Source organism: Malania oleifera, chromosome 2 (genome assembly GCF_029873635.1).
Source record: "Malania oleifera isolate guangnan ecotype guangnan chromosome 2, ASM2987363v1, whole genome shotgun sequence".
Classification (NCBI taxonomy): domain Eukaryota; kingdom Viridiplantae; phylum Streptophyta; class Magnoliopsida; order Santalales; family Ximeniaceae; genus Malania; species Malania oleifera.
Window position 1 is genome coordinate 91,146,497 of NC_080418.1, and position 13,660 is coordinate 91,160,156.

The following is a 13,660-nucleotide window of genomic DNA, read 5'->3' on the forward strand; positions in this document are numbered from 1 at the left end:
GGTTTTAAATTGATGGAAAGAAGTATACAAGAGCTGGAAGATAAGAAATCCTCAGGAAAACAAGAATAATAATAAAAAAAAACAAGAAAAAAGAACAGACTCAATTACATGAGAGCCCTTTTCAATCCTGCTAGATGGGAGGAGTTTTTTTTTTATTATTAAAATAGTACTTTTAGGAGTTTTAATTACCAATGTAGGATAGATGAGGCTACATAATTGAGGCTATCTGCATGTTAAAAATGATGGCCAATCTGCATGTAAATGGACAGCCCACATTAAACGATTACAGGTCTGGGCTACAGGCAGTGAGCTATATGGGTTGACCTCCTTCTCCTCAGGCCCAAACGGTACTTTTTAGTAGAGAAAGAATGAAATGCCATCCCGTTGGAATTCTCCACCAGCCGCCTGATTCAATGTCCCCTTGCCTCTCTCGTATCAAAATTATTTTTATGTTAAGAAGAAGTGGAATGCACACAGTTAATTTGAGATGGGGAGTGCATTTAGGTCCACTTTTTTTGTTTTTTATTTTTTTGTTGTATTCTATTTTTGATCTTGGCAATTCCAACATATAATTATATATTATTACTATTAATCATGAGAATTGAAATAGTTTTTAGCTTCCATATTTTTGTCTTGTTCTTCTTAAATATCCTCTATATTAGAAGTTATTTTTTAATTGCAAGATTTACTAGTCAATAATAGAAAAAAATTATTTTAATTTTAAAATATTATAAATATTTATAACTTTCTATTATTTTTTTAATTCCCATTATCTCCTGATACACACACACACACACAGACAAAACACATGTATGTTTGTATGGGGTGACTTTGACCTACACTAAGTTAATTTCTTTTAATTTCATTTTTAATTAGCATTAAAATTTATTAATCCTAAACCTTCCATTTATATGCTCATAGATGAATATAACAACTGACGAAAACATAAATGTGATATAGAAAATAGATTTGAATTATTTTACATTGTAATAATTGTAAAATAAACTATGGTAACAACTTGAAATAAAAATTCATCTGTTACTTGCACATTAATAGTGAAGCATTAGTAGTAACGGTAGTGGTAATAGAAATAAGTGTTTTAAGAGACATCCCAATGGTTAACAAATTAACACTTGAGACTTTTATGTTGTAGTTCCTAAGTTTGAATCCTGGGATGGGAGATGGGATACCTCCCGTTGTCTAGCCTAGGCCCAGTACAGGCTTACAATCCACAAAAATAATAAAAATTATAATAATAATAATAGTAATAATAATAATGGTACAGAAGCGATGCTTTCCTAGTGCGAAGGCTTCCCCAACGGCTTCCTTTGACTCTGCGAGCTTGGCTGGCCCGACCTCTCCTCTTGAACCCTATTTTTTCTCATTCTCCTTCGAAACAATATTCAAGAAAACGAAACCTAGCACTGTTAAACCAATACCTATCAAGCTATTTTTTCCCTTATTTTATCAGAAAACCCTTCCGACTCCTTTTAGAACATCCTAGCAGATCTTCAACTTCTATTTAGGCAAATCATACTTGGCTTCAGAGAGCACTCAACTTATCATTTTACAGTTGTCAGAGATCCCCCAATTGTGAATCTCAGTCTCCGGTTCGGTGAGCATGGTTTTTGGCTTCTTCATGACTCTGGATGATCGGAGGTCGTATTGTAGAAGGGGGGAGTCCAGCTGCTTATCAGGTAAGAAATTGTTTGGGTGCGGAGGACATTCCTCAGTTTGGGTCAATCATAAAATATTCTGTGCTAATTGTCTCGGGCCTTCAGTCTTCAGAATTTCAGAGTTTGCAGGGACAAAATTATCTTATATATTACTAGAGAAAGAGGAATTTCTTTGGATCATTAAGTTACTGGGGGTGATTTGCGATGGAAATTGAGGTGCTGATGAGCTCTCTCGAGGAGGCTTATATCTACAAGGCGAAGGATTGTGGGTCTCGATCAATTTGCAATCCAATGTAGGAAGATTCTTACAAGTTGAAAAGGGGATTGTAGGAGTAAAATGAAGCATTATTTGTGTTCCTGAGAGTAAGAATAGTGAAGGCTGGAGGAATTTCTTTGAAGCTTTATTGCGGCTATCATATGAATTGGGCAAGGAGATTGTATTTAGATACTCGGACTGTGGTGTCTTGAACATAATTAGCCCCAAGAGGTTAACGAGGAGCAGAGTAGGGGTCCGAGGCAGCCGGAGATTCGATCCTTTGCAGAAGTAGCTGGAAATGTGCCGGCAAGGGGAAGGAAGGATTCAGGAAGGAATGATGGAGAATCTTGTGATTTTAGGAAAGATTTTCCAACTTTCCAACCCAGATGAAATTTTATATTTGCTTCCAAATATTCTAGGCTTCGGAGAGGGAAGTTTGGACCTGTTATTAATGGGCCTCTTAGTCACTAAGGGGGTAATTAAGGGGAAAGAGAATAGAGGTTAGTACCCAAGTCCAAAAGAATAATGGAAAAAGCAGCAGGGAAAATACTGAGACCAGAACCAAGGAAGAAAATACAGAAACCCAGAGGTGAAGGTTTCCAGTGAGCATACTCAGTTTAATTTATGCTTAAGGGATATGACTGATCTTCGCAAAGACCTGGGTATGGAATCAGGGTGGAGAAGGTTGAATTGGCTGAAGCGGAAGTAGAGAGTTCAGACGATGTATCTAGGCAGCAGGCCTGTCTATAGGATCTGGTACAACAATCAATGCAGAAGAAAGAGGGCAGTTCCTCTTACAAAACTGACCCAAGTTGCAGCAAAGGGCCGCATTCAGTTGTATATGATGACACTAAAATTGACGAGTTCAGTGAGGATGAAAGGTGCTCAAAAGTAGATGTTGAGCTAGCAGCTTTTGTGATTTTGAGTCCAACCTTCTAGTCTATCAGTTGAGAAGGGAGTTAGATATGGGAGGATCAGATAATTGGGAAGAACGTGTTGGAGATTTGGGTTTTGACGAAAGGGCCGAAGAATTATTATTGAGTAAGAAGCAATCTCTTATACTTCATCTTGCACAGGAAAAGAGTTCTTTATTGTCATCTGATATTGGGTAAGGATTAGATAGTTTTATTAAGCACAAGTCTGATTGAAATACAACTTTGATTGATGAGGGGTATTTGTCCTTTGCTCTTGAGCTTATTCCTATTAAGGTGGACATTGCTGTTAGTCCTTTAGGTTTTGGGAGGGGCAATGATGAGGAGACAGCTGCTCCAATGGGCAATTCGAATTCTTCGGAACCTAGAAAAAGGTATTCTTCCTATTTTTGTTTAGTACTTTTCTGATGATTCTTTATGCCACAATGAGGGAACTAATGGGGAAGTGACTTTGGCATTGGCCGGGGGTTAGTGAGAGTACTATAGAGACCCGAACGAGCTCTTTAAAGTTATGGGGTTGAAGATAGCGAGTCCTATCGGAATTGAGGTTAAATTGGGGGGGAGTCCAAAAACTTACGAGAGGGGAAAGAAAAGAAGTGGTGGAAAAAGAATTAAAAAATTTGATTTATGCCATCAATTATAAAGGAGGGAAGGGCATAGGGAAAAGGGGTAAGTGTGTTAGATGATAAAGATTATTAGTTGAAATATTAGGGCTCTAGGGGATGTTAGGAAGAGATGCTTGATTAGGGAAGTTTTGTTAAGGAATTCCCCCGATATTGTCTTAATCCAAGCGACTAAGCTTAAGGATTAGGATTTTTTGTACCATCTCAGGGTGCAACGGGCGGCATTCTAGTGTTGTGGGACACTAAGTCTATTACCAGAGTGGACAATTTAGTGGGTTTTTTCTCTCATCTTGTCTTACTTGATATTAGAGATAGGGGTCAATGTTGAACTTCTTCTATGTACGGTCCTTCTACGCTTGTTGCTAGGGGAAATTTTTGGGATGAGCTATATCTTGTTTTTGGCATATGCTCGCCGAGGTGGTTAGTGGGTGGTGATTTTAACGCAGTCAGGTTCCCTCAAGAAAAAAAGGGGGATGGGTTAATGCCTCTATACAGAAGTTTGATTTGGTTATGAGCGAGTGTGGGTTGAGGGATCTTCCTTTAGGCAATGCCAATCTTACGTGGTCAGTGGGTAGGGCTAGGGAGGTTGCTATAGAATCGATAGGTTCTTGTTTTCCATTAACTGGGTGGAGGAGTTTTCTAATCTTTTTCAAGTGGTGTTACCTAGACCCACTTCTGATAATTTTCTTATCTTGTTGGGATCTAGGAAAGTGGCTTGGGGTCCCACCTTGTTCAAGCTCGAGAATATGTGGTTAGAGCATGGCTCCTTTTAGACCAAGGGTAGGGACTCGTGGAGTGAGGATGTGGAAAGGGGCTGGGAAGGGTTTAGATTTATGAAGAAGTTGAAGAGGTTGAAAGAAAATCTGAAAGTGTGGAATATGGAGGTGTTTGGAGATATTAGGATTAAAAAGTCTATTATTCTAGGAGAGTTGGAAGAGTTAGATAAAAAAGAAAAAGGAGCGATCCTTTCTAGGGAGGAAGATGTTAAACGGGTTTCTCTGAAGAACAAATTGGAAGTGCTAATTTTTAAGGATATGAGAAATTGGAGGTAGAAGACAAAGTTTGAATGGGTTAGAGATGGTGACTATAATTCTAAATTTATTCATAGGATAGCCAATGGAAAAGTAAGGAAGAATTTGATTTGGGAGTTGGAGGTGGATAAACGGGCTACTGTCTCGGATCCTAATGTGATTGCCTCTGAGATCACTATTTTTATTATAATCTGTCTATTGAGGAGGAAGAGATTAGACTGATGGTGGAAGGATTAGTGGAATCCTTTGACTGTTGATAGGATAACTTGGTTAGAGAGACCTTTTGAGGAAGAGAAAGTTAGTGCTATAGTTTTTGGGATGGAGAGGGATAATGCTCTTGGGCCGGATGGTTTTAAGTTAGCTTTTTGTCAAGATTGTTGGGCGGTACTGAAGAATGAACTGATGAAGGTTTCTAATGAATTCTATTGGACTGGGGTTTTAAATAAGAGTATTAATTCTACGTTTATAACTTTAGTGCCTAAGAAAAGTAGGTCTATTAAAATTTTTAATTATAGGCCGATTAGTCTAGTTTCGAGTGTTTATAACATAATCACCAAAGTGCTAGCTAAGAGTTTAATGTGATGCTTGTTAAGACTTTCTAAGTACCAGAGTGCTTTTGTAGGGGGGTAGACAAACTGTTGATGCAATCTTGATTGCAAATGAAACCGTTGAGGATATTAGGAGGCAGAAGAAGGGGCTTGTTTTTAAGTTGGACTTTGATAAAGCTTACAATATAGTGTGTTGGAACTTTATGGATAAGATTTTTGTGAGGAAGGGGTTTGGAGAGAGATGGCGTAGATGGATGAAAGGTTGTATATCTAATTTGAATTTTCCGGTGATAGTGAATGGTTAGCCCAACTCTTGATCCAAGGCCACAAGGGGATTGGACAAGGTGATCCTCTTTCTTTGTTTTTGTTTGTGCTAGTGGCTGATGTTTTGAGTAGGATTGTTGATAGTGCGGCGGATAGAGGTTTAGTGAAAGGCCTTAAAGTGGGTAGGGAGGAGATCACAGTGTCGCACCTTTAGTTTGCATATGATACTATCTTTTTTCTAAAGGATCATATGCCTTCTTTCATTAACATTTTGAGGATCCTTCAAATCTTTTAAAGGGTTTTAAGGCTTAAGATTAACTTGGGTAAGAGTGGTATTGCAGCTATTAACGTGCCAGCAGAGTGTGTTAGGGATTTAGCCATGGAAGTTGGGTGCCCTAGGTTGGCCATTGTCCTATCTAGGGGTTCTTTTGGGAGGTAATCCTAGATGATCTAGCTTTTGGGATCTTGTGGTGGATAGTGTCCAAGCATTTAGATGGTGGAAGGGAGCCCTTTTTTCTTTGGGAAGGGAGGGTTACACTAATTCAGGCCTGTATTTGTAGTATTTAGTTGTATTTTATTTCTATTTTTAAAATTCCAATGGGAGTCGCTAGTAGGATTGAAAGAATTATGAGAGATTTTATTTGGTTAGAGGTAGCGGGTTCTAGGGATCATTCGGTGAGTTGGGAGGTGGTTTGTAGGACTAAGAGGGAGGGTGGTTTGGGTCTTGGAAATTTGGTTTCTAGGAACATATCTCTTCTGGTTAAATGGTTCTGGTGGTTCCCGCTCCCGCTAAAGGTTTTTTCATTGTGGCATAAAGTATCAAAAGTAAATATGAACTTGATGGGAATGGATGGGATACTAATTTGGGTTTTAGATGCTCTTCAGTAAGTCTGTGGAAACCTATATCTTAGATTTTCTTTGCCTATATTCCCCATACTAAATTTGTTTTGGGTAAGGGCTGTAATATTCGTTTTTGGAAAGACCTATGGATGGGGAATGTTGTTTTGTCCATCTCTTTTCCTCACCTTTTTTGATTGAGCTCAAGGAAAAATGATCCCATTTCTTTGTTTAGAGTAGACTTGGACAGTTATTTACCCTCATGGGATTTTCACTTCAGGAGAGCCTTGAATGATAGGGAAACTATTGAGTTATCATGTTTATTGATTATGTTGAATAATTGTAAGGTATCTTTTGAAAATGACAGTCAATATTGGTTGTTGGATTTTTCTTGTAAATCTTTCTTTGAATTCTTGGTTGAGACAATTTTCTTTTTTCCTCTTTACAAGGTTACATGGGAGGTCAAAATTCCCCCTAAAATCAAAGTATTTCTTTGGTTGGTTGTGCTTAATAGGATAAATACTAATGACTTGTTGCAGATGAGCAGACCTTTAAAGGCTCTCCTTCCTGATATATGTATGCTTTGCTTTAATTGTTCAGAGTCTGTTTCACACCTTTTCTTGCATTGTGTTTTTGCATGGAAGGTTTGGAACAAGTTATTCAGTTACTTTGAATAAAGCTGGGTTTGTCTCAGAACAGTGGAGGAGTTTTTGGCAATTTCTTTTGTGGGGTTTTGGAGGAAGAAGGAAGGAATTGCATTATGGAATTGCGCTTTATTTGCAGTAGTTTGGAGCTTGTGGAAAGACTGTAATGTGCGTATATTTGTAGGGAAGAAGTAATCATATTGGTTGGTGTAGGAAAAGATTGTTTTTATGGCTTCTTTATGGTGGATGGGCAAAGGAAATTTCAAGGGAATGCGTCTTTTAGATGTTCAACATGATTGGAAGTCTCTTATGGTCTTGAGTTTCTTTTGTCATTTTTTATTTTTGCAATTTTATTTTTTAGTTTTCCTGAGGATTTTATCAGACTTTGCTAAGGAGATGTCTTCTTTCCTACTTATAAATTCTTTCTTTATCTAATAAATTTATTTTCTATTAAAAAAAAATTGTTTAGCAGTTTTGAATGTGCCCGTGCAGCGAGTAAGGGTAAGGGGCCTAAGGGCTATTGAAGTGGGGTGTGGCATTCTAGATTGGCCTATGACTTAGGGGTTCCTTTTGGGGGTAACCCTAGAGCAATGGATTTTTGGAATCCGGTAGTGAAAAGGGTGACGAAGAGGCTAGATAGGGGCTCTTTTCTCTTCAGGGGGCTGATTCAAGCTTGTCTTTTTGCTCTTTTCGCTTTAGGGGATTGCTAGCAAGCTTGAGAGAATTATGAGAGACCTTTTGTGGTCTTGGGGGTGGGGGGATCGTAGTGTAGGGAGTTAGGGACCACTTAGTTAGATGGGATGAGGTTTGTAGGTCAAAGGAGGGAGGGCTGGATTTAGGGAAGTTGGTGTCTAAAAACATGATTTGGGTTGGATGAGAATGGATGGGATACCGATGTTAATTTAAGATGTCCTCTAGGGAGTCCGTAGAGGTCCATAGTTTAGATATATCCTTCTTTCATCTCTCACAGTAAATGTGAGGTGGGGAGGGGTTCTTGGATCCGTTTTTGGAAAGACCCTTGGCTGGATAATGCGTCCTTATCCACTTCTTTCCCTTGTCTGTTTGGACTAAGCTCCGAGCAAAATAGGCTCATAGACTCAAATCATTCTTTTTTGGGAAATTGAGTAGCCCATTGGTTTCCTAGAACCTCCATTTTAGGACACCTCTTAACAATAGGGAGTTTGTGGAGTTGTCTTCTTTATGATCTCTTTTGAATGGGAATAATCTTTCTTTGGTGAGGGATGTTTGGTCATGGTCTTTGGATCAGTCGGGAGTGTATTCTTGTAAATCTTTTTTTGAATTCTTGACTCGCTCCAATTCTTCTTTCTCACTATCATTTCATTTGGAAGGCAAAGGCTCCCCCAAATATTAAGGCTTTCACTTGGTTGGTTGTGCTCAATAAAAATAATACTAATAACTCTCTGCAAATTAGGAGACTTTTGAAGGCTCTCTCTTCTGATGTATGTGTGCTCTGCTTTCCAAGACAATTTCTCTTCTTCTTTTGCAGTGTAAATTTTATTGGAGGATTTGGAATAAGCTTTTTGGTATTTCAGGAGAGAGCTGGGTATGCCCTTCTTTGGTGGGTGAATAGTTAGCCATTTCCTTTGCAGGATTTGGTAGGATGAAAGAAAAGGCAGTCCTATGGAAGTGTGGAATACTTGCAGTGTTATGGGGGTTATGGTTGGAGTGTAATGCAGGGATATTCACTGGGAAGATATTAAATTGGACGCTGGTTTGGCATAAAATTCAGTATTTGGTCTCATTTTGGTGTGCTGGTTTGGGACTTTTTAGAGGAATTAGTTTCTCAAGTTACAGAGACTCGCAGAGATTGGAGGAAACTATTGGCATGTTGATCTTTTCTTTTAAGGTATTTATTAATTATTTTTTTTTGGGATTATTCCAGGCCTTTTATGGGAAATGTCTCATTCTCCCTCGTGTAATTCTCTTCCTATTAATGAAAATTTCTTTTGCTATAAAAAAATATTGGCATTAATAATAGCATATTAATTAAGTTTTAATAATGATGATGATGATGAAAATTCGAACTATCTTTCAGGCTTTCAGCATTCCCACGAATGTGATGCTTATGGCATCTCTTTTTGGTGTTTCTTTGGGCGTTGAAATCTGACATGGTGGGATTTTAACATTCCTTGGAATGAAAAATTGCCAGAAAACATGGGCATCCTTTTCCCGCCCTCCCCATTGGCAAACTTTTATGGGAATTCCATCTTTATGGGAATCTTAATTTTGAGAACAAATTGCCTCACAATGACTAAAATTTGTAGACCATATTGCTTCCTATTAAGTATTTCTATTACTTGGATTATTAAGTGATGCAGGTACAGCATGAAAGATCTGCAGCCATGGGAGAGATTTGAAGAAATTGAAGAGGAAGGGGAAGAGAGGAGATACAAGGGGGAGTTGCACATTCAATTCATTTCAAATTCATCAAAAACTACTTCCTACATGGCTTTCACCACTATTTATAAGAAAGCCTCTAACACACGAAATGACACATATGCCCCTAAAACTCCATTAATTTATAAACATAGCCCTAAAACACACAAATATTATAGACAAGCTCCCAAAATATGTAATCCTAATATGAGCAAACTAAACACACATAATTAGGAAACCAGTAACCCCTTGACTCTGTTCTTTGACATAGGCCTCCAAATTGGGTCGAAATGATTCATCCAAATACCTGCTTCTTGTCCTACATCATTAAGTGTTCAATTTTTCATTTTTGTGATTGTTAAAAGTTTTAGGACATGGATTTAGTTAGGTACATATTCTTAGTAGGCTCTTTTTTTTTTTTTCCTTGTTGAAAGTTTTATTATTTTTTATATATTGTTTACACACATGTCGACAGTATAATGGTGATTTTTTAAAGTGCCTGTGCAGATTCCCATGTTAAACCAAACACTAATGTGGGTATCCTGTGTACATTCGTGACAATCTCATAGAGCAAACCGAACAAAAATATTATCATGAGGCTGACATCCCATCACCAGAAATGAGATTTCCAAAAATGTCATTCCATTAGAATATTTTATGTTGCGAACCAAACACCCTCAGGGACAGATGAGCTGGTTTAACAAGGGAAAATATGCATTTAAGACAGCAGTGTAAGCATGCATTTAAGGGGCAATGAAAGCGCAAGATGGCATTCAAGGTGGGGATAGGTGTGCAGATAAAAATGCTGACTGAAAATCAATCCACAGCTGACTGCTTGTACTTGCCTTGGGAGTTGGGAAAAACTACCACCTGCTTGCATTTGGAGTTGGATACATGACCATTTACATGCAGATTGGCCATCTCCATTTTTTACCTGCAGATAACCTCTCTTATGTAAATAATTTTCCATCCATCCTCCTTTGGTAATTAGAAGTCTTAAAAATACTATTTTGGTACAAAAATCATGAGGGGAATGCTAATATTGGTATTAGGTCTTCTCAGAGTCTTCCAAGGTTCATTACTCAGATTTCTGCTGTATTATTTCCTTTCATTAGATGTAAAGCTGCTGATTTTTCTTGCATTTGTTTTTGGGAGGATGTGTGGGAGGGAGATGTTTCGATTTCAGTTATCTATGTTACATAATGTTCTTGCCTCTGTGATGGGGTCTTTTTGTCCTGTCCTACATCATCAATCTGCTCTCTTGATTGTGGAGGTGGATTCTATTCCTTGAGACTTTTAAATGTCAAAGGAATCTAAATAATTGGAAGGAAGGCAAATTCTCTTCTTTGTTCATTTTGTTGGATGCCTTTCATCCCTCTTCCAAGAATGACTCTAGGGTATGAATTTTGGACGGATTTGGGAAATTTTCTTGTAAATCGTTCTTTATTTGCTTGACTTGGTCCTCCAGGTCTTTCCCTCTTTGTTAATTGTATTTGAAAAGCTGAGGGTCTGTTTGGTTGTGGAAGCAATTTTCATTTTCCATTGCAAAAAAAAAAAAAAAGAAGAAGCTAATTCTTTATTTTTGTAGCATTTTGTATTGAAATAAATGAACAACAATAAAAAAGGTTTTGGCATTATTTCTTGTGAAAATAGTTTTATTTTCCATTTCTAATTTTCAAATAATTACAAAAAATGCTTCCTTATTTTCCAATTTTCCAAATTTATATAGACATGTTGGAAGACATCTATTTATTATTTTCTAGATTTATAACTCTTACAATATGGGAGCATAGAATTTGAATTTTGGACTTTGATTTGTGTGGATTATGTATTGCGTTTCTTCAAAATCCACAAAAAGGAAAACAAAAAAAAATCCAAATTCGTGCCCCAAATAATGAATTATATAATTTTTGGAAAACTGAAAAATGAGCTGTCTTTTTGCAATTATTTTGTAATCCAAAAATAAAAAATGGCAAATTGTTTTGCACATTTAAACAAACTCTTTATTTTCTACCTTTTTAATATGAATCGTGGAAAACTGAAAACTAAGTTAAATTTTTTATAATTCTTTGGAAAACAGAAAAAATAGAGAATGAAAAATGTTTTCACAACTAAACAGACCCTAAAATCCCCTCTTAAGGTTAAGGCTTTTATCTACTGAGTAGTCCTCTATAGAGTCAACAATAACAATCTGTTGCATAGCAGGAGGCCTTGTAAGGTTTTATTCCCATATCTTTGAATCCTGTGTTTTGATAATGTTGAGACTCGTGCATGCACTTTTTTTTTTTTTGGGAGCTCTTTGGCTGTTTGGTCTTCTTGGAGAGTTGGGTTTGTCCGAACTCCATAGAGACCTTTGTGCTTACTTCTTTTAGAGTGTTTGGTAGGGTTAAAGATGCTAGTTGTTTGGGGAGATGTGTTGTCTTTGCTATCTTCTGGGGCATTTGGTTGGAACTTGGAAGGGAATGCCCATAATTTTAGTGGAAAGGCTTTGACTTTATTAGGGCAGAATTTTTTCTCAGCATCTCTTCAGGCTCTCTGCCATTTTCCCCCCCAAGGGGCCTTGCTTTTCAGATTTTCCGTGAGATTTGCGGGCCCTGTCATTTTGATGTTTGATTCTATTTATTTTTTCTTTCTTATATATATATATATATATATATATATGTTTCTTTTGTTGTAAGAGGATATCTTATCCTTCACTCCATCTCATGCCTCCTGTGATGAACAGTTTTCTTCTTCTTCTTCTTCTTCATATTGTTATTATTTTTAAGATGGGAATAAAACTAATAGGGTTGGTTTCACTGTTAATTATGATTTATGAGTCTTTGTCATATGTATATGCTATCATCACATATTTGGTGGATATTTTGGTCTTCTATTTTCCTAGTTTGGGTTCAAAATGCATTGGTTAAAATACCATGCTGAGTTGATGGTTAGCCATTGAACATGGTACCATATGTCCTGAAACTTCTATAATTGACTTTTGTCTGCGAAGATTACAATTCTTGTTGTTCTTCTTCTTTTCCAGGCCAACAAAGAAATCTTATAACATTTTGCTTGATGCATTTGCAATCTCGGGAATGGTGGAGCAGGCTCAGACTGTGTTCAAGAGCATGAGAAGAGACAGGTGAACCTCTACTTAGCTGCATAAGGATTACGTTTGTGCTGTGTTTCTAACACAAGTTACTGTTTTCACTTCTCAAACTTGAAACCTACTCCATGTAACATCTTGTTTCCAATTGCAAGAGACAACACTGTTCCTTATTCGAAACAGTGATCCGTAATTTAGAACTTGTTATTGTGTAAGCTTTTTCTTAATAAATGTCTTAAACCTAAATTTAGACAAGAAATCACTTTCCATTGTATCTGCCAAAGTTATTAAAATTGGGATGCCACATGTGTTTTCTAGGGGTTTCGCAGGATTAGTTGAGGATCAGAAGATTTTGCCAATCATATGAAACTAGTACAGAAATGCTTCAAAATGTTTGTTTTCATAAATTTCAATGGTATAAAGTAGCTTGACTGGCAAGTGTTTCAGCACTTAGAAAAGCACAAAAAAGTAGCTTAAAAGTTAGTGTCCTCGTATAACATGGAGATCAAGGTTAAAATTGTTTAACTCCATTAAACAACTTATAATGGAGTAAATAATTTCAAAAATAAATAATAGATAAACGCAAGTCAGTCAATGTTCAACTATATAACAAGAACACCTAAAAAACCAAGAAGATGTTTTAGCAAATAAAAAATAAGAGACAAACTGTCAAGATGGCCTCTTCACATTAATGTTATATTTTATGAAATAATTTGCTTCATGATCATTGAGATCTTCAAGTTGTTAATCATGCCTCATCATCCTTGTCATCATGATGATTATTGTTAAGCAACCACTTTACATAAAAGCTCAGGTTAAAGATGTAGGTCAACAATGTATATCAAACCTTAACACTCCCCCACATGTGCAGCTTGATTGCAAGTGAAGGGATAAACGAATGATAAATAACTCCCATTGTAGGGAAAAAGATAATTTTTAACAAACAAACTATTATTGCGAGCAACAAGATTAGAACACAGGACCTCTTGGCAAGACTAGAAGCCACTTTACTTACAAAATAAAGTTAGGTTGTGGGCCAACAATGTATGTCAAGCCTTAGTAGTTATAAGATGTGTTAGTGTACTAATTTCTATCCCAACCACATTAATGTTTGGAGAACCTATTGAACAAAAATGCACTCAAATAAATTGTGTGAGTTCTTAATATTGTTAAAATTGAAATGGCTCCAAAACTCCTCTCTTTTCAGATCATTATGATATGAATCCTTATCGACTATTCATTGGGGAATCCCCTACGAGCGACGTGTCGCACTTATACCGCTTAGGTGTAACAAAAAGTGGACGAGGGTGAGCTTGATCGTTGCCCTGAAGTGATGTGCCATGTCCGCACTTGGGTATGGTGTC

General features: G+C 37.0%; 1 protein-coding gene across 1 annotated transcript in view; it reads left to right on the forward strand.

The window, feature by feature from the left end:
* The window catches only part of LOC131148774 (pentatricopeptide repeat-containing protein At3g59040-like), a 65,048-nt gene that overhangs the window by 28,038 nt on the left and 23,350 nt on the right, over positions 1 to 13,660 (forward strand). Inside the window, exon 6 of the mRNA XM_058098689.1 lies at positions 12,234 to 12,332. Coding sequence (XP_057954672.1) covers positions 12,234 to 12,332 — 99 coding nt within the window. The remainder of the gene's footprint in view (positions 1 to 12,233; positions 12,333 to 13,660) is intronic.